The 12,644-nt window shown below is 32.7% G+C and overlaps 1 protein-coding gene across 3 annotated transcripts; it reads right to left on the bottom strand.

The window, feature by feature from the left end:
• Window positions 1–2,828: 2,828 nt before the first annotated feature.
• On the bottom strand, window positions 2,829–6,134 carry LOC137813903 (psbP domain-containing protein 6, chloroplastic). Of its 3 annotated transcripts, none has more exons than XM_068616366.1 (4): window positions 5,697–6,134; window positions 4,417–4,733; window positions 3,629–3,812; window positions 2,829–3,159 (listed from the first exon to the last, which is right to left on the bottom strand). In XM_068616366.1, the coding sequence occupies exons 1-3, from the start codon at window positions 6,007–6,009 to the stop codon at window positions 3,642–3,644; spliced, it is 801 nt and encodes a 266-aa protein (XP_068472467.1). In that variant the 5' UTR covers window positions 6,010–6,134; the 3' UTR covers window positions 2,829–3,159; window positions 3,629–3,641. The 3 variants fall into 3 exon arrangements, with proteins under 3 accessions (XP_068472467.1, XP_068472468.1, XP_068472469.1); XM_068616367.1 differs by having other exon boundaries at window positions 2,829–3,130; XM_068616368.1 differs by having other exon boundaries at window positions 2,829–3,101.
• Between the last annotated feature and the right edge of the window lie 6,510 nt (window positions 6,135–12,644).

The following is a 12,644-nucleotide window of genomic DNA, read 5'->3' as shown; positions in this document are numbered from 1 at the left end:
TTATTACTATTTTTTATTATATTATTTGAAAGATGTAAATATAATAGTATTAAAAATTAAATTATTACAAATTACAAATTAAATTTTAATTATTAGTTTTAATAAAGTAATTTAATATGAAAACATAATAACTATTTTAATTTATCCTATTAGAGACATTAATTAATCAATTAAAGATTTAGAAATTATTACATAATTATATCTACTTTTAATATATGTATATATGTATGGATATTAAAATAAAAGAACAAAATTATTTAAAGTCTTAGTGAAAAATATTGAATGTGGAAAAAAATAAAAACATTTATACTATTTTAAAAAATAGTGCTGATATATTTTTTTTTGGAGAGAAAATGACTACTTGTTGTAATATTCTATACTTTATTTCTAAACCATATAATAAACTAGATTTTAATTATGAAAAAATTTGTTGCCTACACATTTGAGAGTTCACAAAGGAGTTTGGTTCACGGAGAGCTAACGAAATCACGGAGAGAATAATAATTATTATTGTTGATTCACTAAGGAGTAGACTACTATTTTTTGGACAAAGTTGTATGCCAAAATTGTCAAAGAATTTTATATTAAAGTTTATTTTACAAAAGAGTAGAATAAAGCCAAAAATGGTCTAGTTTTGATTTTGTGAAACAAATTTTTTCATATATGACACATCTAGTGAATAAGATGAAGGTGTATGTAAAATATATTTCTAATGTAAAGTGATGGACTAAAATGTTAAAGCTATGCTGATGAAGTTTGATCATGTAATGACTATAATAATTGAGTCCCACGGGATATACAACATGTTAGTGGGAAAGTTGCAAGGAAGCATACAAAGCCACTGGAGTAGGATTTTGGAGAAGGCAAAAGGAGTAAGACAAAAGCCTTGAAGTGTTAGGTGAATCTCAACAATGTTGTTGGAACTAGTCAAAATGATGAAAAAAGGCGATGTGATAATTTCAACAAATGCGTAAGATAAATTATAAAGGTCAATATTAAGAAAACTTATGAAGAAGAAGACAATGATATTCCAACCAAGGAAGAGAAAAAAAATTCAAATCATTCAACTAAATGCATGGTGAAAATAAGTATGGAGTTGTCAGTTAAGGAAGACAATGTGGTAACACTTACCAAGACATAACCAATTTGAATTGATTTCTACTAAGTAAAATATGAACATAAAATTGCAAACTACATATTTAAAGAACAAATAAAAGTAGCATAAAATCACATATTGGTGAGACCATAAAGTTTAATTTTGACAACATTTTCAAGGATGAAAATACTTGATATTGATATTGGTTGTGGCAATCACATGTGTCGGAAAAAGAAAAGAATTATTTTCTTTCTTAGATGAAATTGTGAAATCTCTTAGAAGAAACACAAATATCCCCATTTTGAGAAAATGTCAAATTACTATTAAATTAAATTAAATTGAAAGACGATTCTCAAAATTTATCATTCAATGTTTTTTATGCTCTAGGTCTTCATCACAATTTATTGAGTATGGGACAATTGTCAAAAAAATGTTACAAAAGGAAAATTCATTATGGCTACTTCATGTTGATTAACACAAATAGGAGATTCATTACTAAGGTACATATGACTCCCAACCACCTATTCATTTTGAAAAATTCATCATGAAAAAGATAATTATAACACGTGTTATGATAATTTTCACCTCTCTAGATTAAATTATTTCTCTGAAAAGAAATTGATTTGGCTTACCTATTATAAATATTTCCATTAAAGATGTGAGACATGTGAAATTGGAAAAAGGCATAAAAATTGTTTCCAACTAAAAAGTCTAAGAGGATGAAAAAACTTAGAAATAGTTCATTCAAATTTGTGTGAAGTTGAAATACCAACATATGGTGATAAGTATTTTATCACTTTCATTAATGACTTTAGTGAGAAAAATATGGGTCTACTTCCTAAGAAAGAAATCAGTAGCATGTGATGTCTTTAAGATGTTTAAGACATTAGTAGAAAAACAAAGTGGATACAAAATTAAAGTGCTTATAACAAATATAGGCCAAAAATATGTCTCTTGTACAAGCATTTTTGAGCAAGATGGAATTCAATATCAATTGACAACCAAATACACACCTTAACAAAACAAAGCTACTGAAAGAACAAACAAAGTAATACTTTCCTTTTTCAAATTTGAAATTCAAAATTTTCCCTCACTTGTATTTAAATTTTTTGGAACTTAAATGTTAAATAGCCCCATCTTCTATTTGTAAAAGAACTTTTGGAGTATTGAATGAATTGAGATTTTCTATATTTTCTAGGGTTATTTGAAAACGTTCTTTCTTAAGTCTTATGTTATATCATTGGATCAAGTGACAATTACATCTAACACATATCATGGAGTATCTGGGAACTTCTCCAATTAGTGTGACAATCTTCATCAATCTATAAGATATTCTCTTTCATCCCTTTTTTTATTCCCTTCTCTTACCGCATTGTCTTATTCTATGTTCTCATTTGTTTTTGTTCTTGTCTGCTGTTCATCTTCTTCTCTTGGAAACCTTAACACTTCTATCATCCTTATAAATTAAATTCTGATATAGTGGTGAACATCCTTAAAATTGATTTTGTTTCCTTAAGATAAAATAAATCTAGTTTAAGTTAGACTTTTATCAATAGAATAATATGTTGCATTTTAATGTCTTTCTTTAGAATTATATAACCTAAAATACCTGCAATTTCTCCCTCTCTCTCTCTCTCTCTCTATATATATATATATATATAATTGTGCCCTTAATTTTAAATATTAGGAGTAGTGGGAACAAATTTTCATCATTAGAACAAGACTTTCAAAATTTTTAACACGTGTAAACTAACATGATGCATTATTTTACAAAACTATAGAAGAACCATACAATATTATTTTTACATTAATTTAAATACAGTGTAAAATGATCACAAGTGACTATATATATGGCTCCTTTAGTTCACTCCTTAGCTCCATCTTAATTGTTTTCTTCTTTCCAAGTTCAGAATTTATATTGACTAAAATTTCTCCTACTAAAGATCTTCAGGTCTTTTCCTTAAAAACACAAGTCCATGTGTCTTTTTCTTCTATATCTATGTAACTTCACACGAAATAACATCTTCAGAAGGACTGCAGAAAAACCATAAAAAAACAAGTCCCTAGTGCCAAAGATGAAGAAAAAGAAGACCAGAATATATTAGATTTCTGACTAGATAAAGCAATGAAAATAACAAAGGTTTTGGAATAAGAAAGTTGTAGTTCATAAAACTGAATTGTGAAAAATCAACAAAACTATTTATAGTACAAATGCAAATGAAGTCAATGAATCGGCTCCTGCACTGAACATCTTTATTTTCTTCTTCTGGTTGTTATTTAACTTCTTTCTTTGTTCTAGTTTTTGGTTACAAAGATAAACAAATTAAGAATTTAAGACAATAAAGACATATGTGATTTACTCAATGAGGTATATACAAAAAGAAAAAGGCCATACTGCTATAAAGTTAAAGCATTTAAACACGATCCAACCTCGAAACACAAAATTTGAAATGGTGGCCAATGCATTGCTGAGTCTTTTGGTATAAACAAAACTAGAAAGAAATAGACTGAAGGTAAACTTCTCTTATTTACCTTTGACAGAAAACTAAACTTGGAAGGAATCAAGCACGGCCTTTAGAGTCTCCTCAGAAGTTTGCCACTGCTTGTCACTGGCACTAACCACAAACAGAACGACAGTGTTTCCCTTTGCTGTTGCTTTTGCAAGATTGTGTGTGCCAGTGAGAGCATATGGAGTTTCAAGCACATATTTGTAGTACTGCAGATACCATTCAGAATGTTAGTCACTAATAACTGTTAATAACTAAACAATATTTAGCCAAGAACATGAAAAGAAAATATTTAAAAAGAAGCGTATGCAATGAAATCTATAGTGGTGTGAGTTTCAGTGGATAAAAAAAGTTTGGTTATGTTCTGTTTATCTTTTTTAATTGGGGGTGCACACTGCACATGGGGTTTCTTATTTAAGAACAGACATATGGATAAAACTGTAATAAGCACCTTATTGCAACACATGAATAGCTAAAATACCATGTTAATAGTAAAACGACACTAGCTAAGAATTCTGCACCCTCCAGAGTTTTAAATACTTTTGTTTTCTGTAATTTCTTATTGCTACTTGTATGATATATTTGTGTATAAACATCTTCTACATGGTCATTTTAGTGAAGCGCTTCAACTGAAACATTCTTGTTCTGTCTGCGTAGGATAGGAACTCGTCAATATCATTGATTTTGTGACAAAGTTGAAGAAAGTAAAAGACTATTAAATATTAAACTTATTGGTTGAGTACTTCATTCAGTTTCTTCATTTTCTAACATGTCTTGAGTGTTTAGACAACATAGGCATGGAAAGAAATGTACCGTCTGATCACCAAGCTTTTCAACTGAAGTCTCAAGGAGTTCTTCTGGATCCAGTGTATTTCCAGTGACAAATGGCCCAAGAGAAGCAATCAGTTTTTCTGGGCTACCAATGTCCTCAATTGTTGCATTCGGTTTGTTTGTAAGGCGTATCAAAGGCGAAGCCACTACCTGAACCTTTCCCTGTTTTTCATCTTCAAACTTAACCTCCACCCAGGGCTCTGCACATTTTGGCTGACAGTAATTTCCAGATAATATGTTTGCTACACGAGCCTGTTTCCAAGTTGGGGGGAGGATAAACTTGTATGGCTGCACATTTCCTGCAAAGAACTAAATCTAGACTATCAACTGCATAGAACAACAGTAGGCATGATCAAATGCCTGAGATATGGTTTGTCTCTCAAATATGCATATATAAAATTAATCAGAAGGCACTGACTTAATAAACATTTACAAAAAAGGGTTCTTAGTAGAACTGTAGATGCATGAGTGGCAATTTGTTACTACTTTGGTCTGAAAGGATTTATCCAAACAAACTTAGTACTTTGAGGGACTGGTAGAAATTTGATACTTTTGAGAACCATTCTGTACAGACCCACACCTCTTTTTTGGTGCTAAAAAAATGTGGTAGAACATGGAGGCACTCCAATAGCAAGACACCAATGACATGTTATACCTACCTGCAGAAGCCTACCCGGATGCTTACAAAACAAGAATAAACCATAAGCACTTTTACCCGGATGTAGCTACTCAACTAGTTCCTGGAATGTACAATGGTCTTACTGAGGAGGGTTTCTAAGCAAGTAGGAATTTAACAGTATCAAGAGGGATCAAACACGCATTCATGGGGAGGAGGAGAGTACACATAGTAACAAAATTGTAGATTAACCCTAGAGTTAAACTACAAAATTGAATTATACCTAGATGCCAATAACAATAATGAGACCTTTTGAGAGTCACAAGACTCCAAAATTACAGCTATAATCTTCTAAATATTCAACTGAGAGGCATTCCATTAGATCAAATAAGAGACTCGGAGGTGCAATTATCAATTAACGCGCCAAATTGTTTGCATAAGAGGCATCAAAATCATAGTTTCCTCAGCAAATAAAATTATTCAGGTTCTTGGAACATCATTATCATAATCACCAATTATCTTAGTACATAAAGCAACACAATGTGATGCTCAAATACATAACCATGCAATCACTATCTACTCTAACACTCTCTCCAGCCACATACTTCAACAATTCAACTTAGTCTGTAGTGTAAAATTCATGTACCTGCTCGAAGGGCGGGAGTGTCCTTGGGAGATGCCGTGAAGAGAACGAAAGATGGGTCAGAGGGTGAGGGCGGGAGGAAGGATCCAACCTCAACTTCTCTAGCATGAGAAGGGGGTGGCTCTCTCAGCACAAGAGGAAGAAGAGGCATCAAAGCAAGACCCTTCAAGAATTCCCTTCTGGGTGTGTGCTGGGAGGAAACATACTCAGAAGTTGAGGCTCTGAAAGCATGAAAAGTTGAGACCTTGGAAGATGAAGATGAAGATGAAGATGAGAGTGTGAGTGGGAATATGGAAGTGAATGGAAAGGTTGCCATTTCTGATTGGGGGGGGGCTTAATGTTAGTGAAATGTGTGTATGAAGGGACAATATTAAGGTTGATGTTAGAATCTGACTCACCGTGTCTCGTGTCTCTTATCCGTTGTGGACACACCAGGATCACACTTCATACTCCTCCTCTATGGGAACAACTAATAAGGTTAAGTTTCAAGTTGTTCTTCAGTATAATTACTATAAAATGAATTTAATATTTTATTTTTCATTTTTCAAAAACATTTTGTTATTTATTTATGTGTTTATTTGAATTTTATTTATATCATTGTTTTACGTTAAAAAGGATTAAATATTTAATATCATTGGTTTTTTTAAATTATTGCTCACAAGGTCAATTATAAATAATTTTACCTATATTTTTTTTAAATAATAATTTTATTATGCTGCACAGATATTTATATATAAACCATTATAATAACAGATTGTAAAAAAATTTGTAAATACTAGTACTGCTAGTAATGCTAGTAATACTAGTAATACTAGTACTGCTAGTAATCCTAGTAATTACTAGTAATCCTAGTAATTACTAGTAATACTAGTAATTACTAGTACTGCTAGTAATACTAGTACTGCTAGTAATACTAGTACTGCTAAATACTGTAATACTAATATTGCTAGTAATTCTAGTACTAGTACTGCTAGTAATACAAGTACTGCTAGTAATATTAATACTGCTAGTAATACTAGTACTGCTAGTAATACTAGTACTGCTAGTAATACTAGTACTGCTAGTAATACTAGTACTGCTAGTAATACTAGTACTGCTAGTAATACTAGTACTGCTAGTAATACTAGTACTGATAGTAATACTGGTACTGCTAGTAATACTGGTACAGCTAGTAATACTGGTACTGCTAGTAATACTGGTAATACTAGTGCTGCTGGTAATAATAGTGCTGCTAGTAATACTAGTACTGCTAGCTAGTAAGACTAGTATTGCTAGTAATACTAGTACTGCTAGTAAGACTAGTACTGCTAGTAAGACTAGTACTGCTAGTAAGACTAGTACTGCTAGTAATACTAGTACTGCTAGTAACACTAGTACTGCTCGTATTACTAGTAATGCTAGTAATACTGGTAATGCTAGTAATATTATTACTGCTAGTATTAGTAATACTAGTATTGCTAGTATTAGTAATATTAGTATTGCTAGTAATACTAATACTGCTTGTAATACTAGTTGTGCTAGTAATACTAGTACTGTTAGTAATACTAGTACTGCTAGTAATACTAGTACTGCTTGTAATACTAGTACTGCTAGTAATATTATTTGTGTTAGTAATACTAATACTGCTAGTAATACTAGCACTGCTAGAAATACTAGTACTGTTAGTAATGTTGAAGATGGTTGATGCCCCTTCAAGACATGTGTTTGGTGAAGGCATTTGTGTAAATTTCATTTGTATTTACATTTGCTTTAAAAATGTATTAGGTATAGTTTAGAGGTTGTTTAGAGTAGGCTTTTTGCTAGGTAACTCACCTCTTAACCCCATACCATGTGATAAGAGCAAGCACAAGTTTTCTGAAACTATTTTTCACATGTTTTGCAAAAATATCCTTACTGCATAAAAAATGAATCTGTTATTTTCTAAATGAATAGATTTTTTTCTTAAGTTGATGCTTTGATAAAGTGTTTGTGAAAATCATGGTTTGTGCATCAAGTACTTTAACTAAATTTTCAATCTATCAAAACGACTGTGTTTTATTTGTTAAGAAGTTTCTGTTATTGTTTTGAAAATAAATTTGTTCATCTGTAAATGAATGGATTATTTTTAGTCTGGTGCCAAGTTTACCTTAAAAGGCTTTTTATGTTTTTATCCTTGCACCAGTGTGTTTGACTAAGTCTCCTTCACATAACAGATTCTTTAACTACTTTTGAAAATAATTCTGTTCTTTTTATTTTTTATCTGTTCTTTTTATAACAGCTTTAACTTTTTTTTTGAAAATCTGTTATAAGTTGTTTTTCTATAAAAAGAGAGCTTGTTTCTGCGTTTAAAGAGTGATCGTACAATTGAGAAAACAAGTTTTACAATAGAGAACTAAGGATTTTCAGAGAATTAGCATGTGTTCTTGAAAGATTTTCCACATCACAAAGTGTGCTTGTTCTTGGTTGGTTCTAAAGCTTGGTTAGAGGTATTGCTACTGTGTGAGCAATCTGTTCTACTGGTCTAAGGCAGATTTCTGCATTCTCTATCAGGTGTATTCGTTTCACATTTCAATTTCTTGTAAAGTGTGGTTGTAAACTCTTCTTGATAGTGTTTCTTGAAGAGTGTGTGTGCTGGAATAGTGTTTTTCAGCAAGTGTGTCAAGGTTCTTGTAGGGTTCAAGAACAGTGGTTGTGTAAGTGTGTTTGTTACGTTTGTTTAGTGGATTTCACCTTCGATTAGGTGAGACTGGATGTAGCTCATTTGAGTGAACCAGTATAACTGTTGTGTGTTCATTTCTCTTCATCCTTGCACTCGGTTTCTTGCTTATTTGTTAATCTGTCTAAAATTGAATCTGTTCAATTAAAAATAAATCTGTTCTTTCTGGGCTTGATTCATTCTGTTCTTATTTTCTAAAAAATCAGTTTGGTTCTGTTAAGAAGATATATGAACTGTTAATTACAACTGGAACAATTTGATTGTGATAGGCTACCCAATTGATTGCCAAGCTAATAATTGAACCTTTATCACTTGCTTAAAAATTAAAGGTCATTGTTTTTTGTTTTATATAATATTCTTTTAAAAGCAGTGTGTGTATAGCTTGCAAATCAATCTGCATAAGTTCAAGAATTACTTTACTGTTATAAACGCTTTAATACATAAACAGTGTAAAAATAAATTTGTTCATTGCTAAATAAATCGATTTATTTTATGTGTACTGTGATAAAACTTGAATCTGTGCGAAACTTTTAAAAGGTCAATATGATATTGTAGCCAAGAACATCATAACTTCATCATTAACAATGGACGAGTTCTTCAGAATATCTCAATGCAGTTCAGCTAAGGAGATGTGGGAGGTCTTGGAAGTTACTCATGAAGGTACTGAAGATGTGAAAAGATCAAGAAAACATTCTCTCATTCAAGAATATGAATTGTTTAGAATGCAACCCGAGGAGAACATTGCTGATGTGCATAAAAGGTTCACTCATATTGTGAATTATCATACTGGATTGGGAAAATAATTTGACAGAGAGGAACTCAACATAAAAGTGTTGAAGTGCCTCGATAGAAGCTGGCAACCCAAGGTGACTGCCATATCAGAAAGTCGTGATCTGTCAAAGTTGTCAACTGCTGCACTCTTTGGGAAATTAATGGAACATGAGATGGAGCTCAAAAGACTCAAAGAGCAAGAAACAGTGGAAAAAAAACCCCAAGGGACTTGCACTGAATTTATGCTCTGTTTTTACTCTGATTTTATGCTCTGAATTTCTGTTTTTGTTTCTGTGCTAACCAAATATTAGAAGTTCTATGCTTTGCTTAAAACTGTAACTTGCAAGAACTGCTTCAGATTCAATCAGGTATAACACAAGCATCAGAGATTTGTCTTCATCAAATAGGGGGAGATTGTTGAACCAAGTTGTGTTCAAGCTTTGAAGAATTCAAACCCTTTGAAGGATGGTAAAGGATAGGCTGTGCTTGCTGTTGCTAAGTTGTCTTAGTTAGGATCTGGGGTAGATTTACTATGTAATCCACTCTTGATTGAATCCAAAGCATAAGCACTCTCAATCCTTTTAAAAGAAAAGTGTTTTTCAAACTAAGTGAAAAACAACCGATTGTTTTGTCGAAACAACCGATTGTTTTATACTTAGGTGTTTTTAGAAAAGGTTGAAAACTGTTTTTCAAATGGTTGAGCTGTCAAAACCAAAACAACCGATTGATTCGTGGAAACAACCGATTGTTTGTTTTGGTACCATAACAGAAAAACTGTTTTGTGCTTTGACTAAACATTAAATGTTTTTCTAACTGATTACGCTCCAGTTTTTAATGCTTTGACCAATCTTTAAATGCAATTAATAGTTTGTTAAGATTTGATAACAAACATCTTTGATATATACAGTAAAACAAATTTGGGTTTTAACAAGAACTGATTTTGAGTTTTGAAAGAGTTGAGATTGCTAAGTGATTGAGATTTGATCAAAGTGTGTGAGATAGGATTTTCTCTTGTATTGATTTCAGATTTGTTCTGTAACAAGTGTAATCCTTGTATCTGTTGAAAGAAACCTTGTGTGTTTGCTGAGAAGTGTTGTGTGTTCTTGAGGGGATCAAGATCAACATTCTTAGTGTTGGTGTGTTGATCAAAGGAAGTGTGTGTCTTGAAGGGTTCAAGGTCACTTCTTTGATTGTGGTGTAAGTGATCTAGGTTTGATTGCTTCGTGGAATTCCTCAGTGGTTTCTGAGAAGACTGGATGTAGCTCTGGCTTTAGAGTGAACCAGTATAAACATCTGTGTGCATTCTCTCTATCCTTAATCTCTTTAAATTCAGTTTTAATATTTGCAAACTGGTATAAACAACCGATTGTTTCTGCGAAACAACCGATTGCTTTTCTGGTGCTGTGCTTTTTGCTTTGTGTTTTGGCAAACTGATTTCTTTATCAAGTTATTCTTGAAGTAATTTCATTCTTGGCTTAAAATTTTGCGAAAACCCTCTTTAAACAATTGACCCCCCTCTAGTTTAAAACCATACATTCTAACAATTGGCATCAAGAGCTTGGTTCTTGAAAAATATTCAAGTGAATCCTAAAACTGTTTTTTTAAATCAACAGACCACCTCTGTTTTGTGGTTTGAACTACCAATTTTGGAAAGTAAGATTGAAAATCTTTGTGGAATCACTTGACAAAGATGTTTGGGATGCAATTGAAAATGGCCCCTTTGTTCCAAAACTTGAAAAAGATGGATCTTCCATTGAAAAGCCTTAGTCTCAATGGACTGATTCTGAAAGCAAGAAGGCCAAATTTGATTGCATTGCTAAAAACATAATAACCTCTGCTTTGAATTCAGATGAGTTTTTCAGGGTCTCCCAATGCAAAACCTCAAAAGAAATGTGGGACACCTTGGAGGTAACTCATGAAGGTACAAATGAGGTCAAGAGAGCTAGGAAGGATACTCTAATTCAAGAGTATGAGATGTTCAGAATGCTCAAGGGTGAAACAATTGCTGAAGTGCAGAAAAGATTCACGCACATCATCAATCATCTCATGAGCCTTGACAAGACCTTTGAAAAGGAAGAGCTAAACATCAAGATTTTGAAATGTCTTGATAGATCTTGGCAACCTAAGGTAACTGCAATATCTGAATCTAAAGATCTAACATCTTTGAGTATGGCTTCTTTGTTTGGAAAGCTTAGGGAACATGAGTTAGAGATGAATCGACTCAATGTTCAAGAAAGCAAAGACAAGCACGTAAGGAGCATAGCCTTAAAAGCTTCCAAGCACAAAGGCAAACAAGAATCCAACGATGATAGTGATGAGGAAAACCGTAGCTTGCTGTCAAGAAAGTTTAGCAAATTCTTGAAGAGGAACCACAACAAGGACAACATCAAAGATAGGTATGGAAACAAGAAATCCAATGATTTTAATTCCAATAACTACACTTGTTTTGGTTGTGGTGAGCAAGGTCACATAAAGGCAATTTGTCCAAACAAAAGCAAGGAGAAAAATCCTAGCTACAAGGAAAAGAAGGGCAAGACAAAGAGAGCCTGCATAGCTTGGGATGAGTATGAAGTATCATCATCAAGCTCCTCATCAAGTGAAGATGAGAAGGCAAACATCTGTTTGACTGCTGAAGATGATAATGAATCTTGCAGCTCAAGTGAAGTAAGTTCTTGTGCTTCTTTAAATGACAAAATTATAGTGAATTGCTTGAAGCTTTTCAAGAAACTCATGATGAAGCTAACCGATTGGTGCTTTCAAACAACCGATTGAAAGAACTTAACAGCTGGCTGGAAAAGAGAGTGAAAGCACTTGAAGATGAGGTTGAAAAATCTAAAAAGGATTTCAAAAATCTGGAAAATCATTTAAAAAATTCTTCTTGGAAGTGTGATACTCTCATTTGCAAAAATTGTGAAAATCTTGAGAAAAAGGTGCATTATCTTGTTAATACTGTGGACAAACTTTCAAAAGGGAAATCTAACTTTGAGAATGTCTTGGCATCTCAAAGCTGTGTTTTTGGAAAGGCTGGTTTAGGCTTTAATCCACAAAACAAACAAGATAAGTTTTCAATTTTTTTTAAGAAAGCCAGTAAAACAACCGACTGTTAAGTCGAAACAACCGGTTGTTACATGCTTTTATTGCATGAAGAAAGGACACTCTGTTAGATTCTGCAAAATAAGAAAATATTATGTTCCCAGGGGCTTCATGAAGTGGATTCCTAAAGGATGTGAGGTTCCAAACGAGAAAAAGAAATCAATTGGACCCACATTTGTGAAGGGGCCAAATCTTGTTGCTTGATCTCATGCTTGTGCAGGAATTCTAAAGAAGTGTGAAGGACTGAGTCATCTGATCAAGTTCTTGGAAGAAAAAGTCCAACATTAAAGCTGAATCAATGTTCTGCATCTGTCCAAAGGCCCTCAACAGTTAAAAGAGGCTTCTTGATCACAAAGCACATGGCTCATTAAAAGAACAACATAAAGGATAAG

This window comes from Phaseolus vulgaris, chromosome 1 (assembly GCF_000499845.2).
Source record: "Phaseolus vulgaris cultivar G19833 chromosome 1, P. vulgaris v2.0, whole genome shotgun sequence".
Lineage (NCBI taxonomy): Eukaryota > Viridiplantae > Streptophyta > Magnoliopsida > Fabales > Fabaceae > Phaseolus > Phaseolus vulgaris.
The sequence above is the reverse complement of the archived record's forward strand: the minus strand, read 5'-3'. Positions and strand labels throughout refer to the sequence as shown.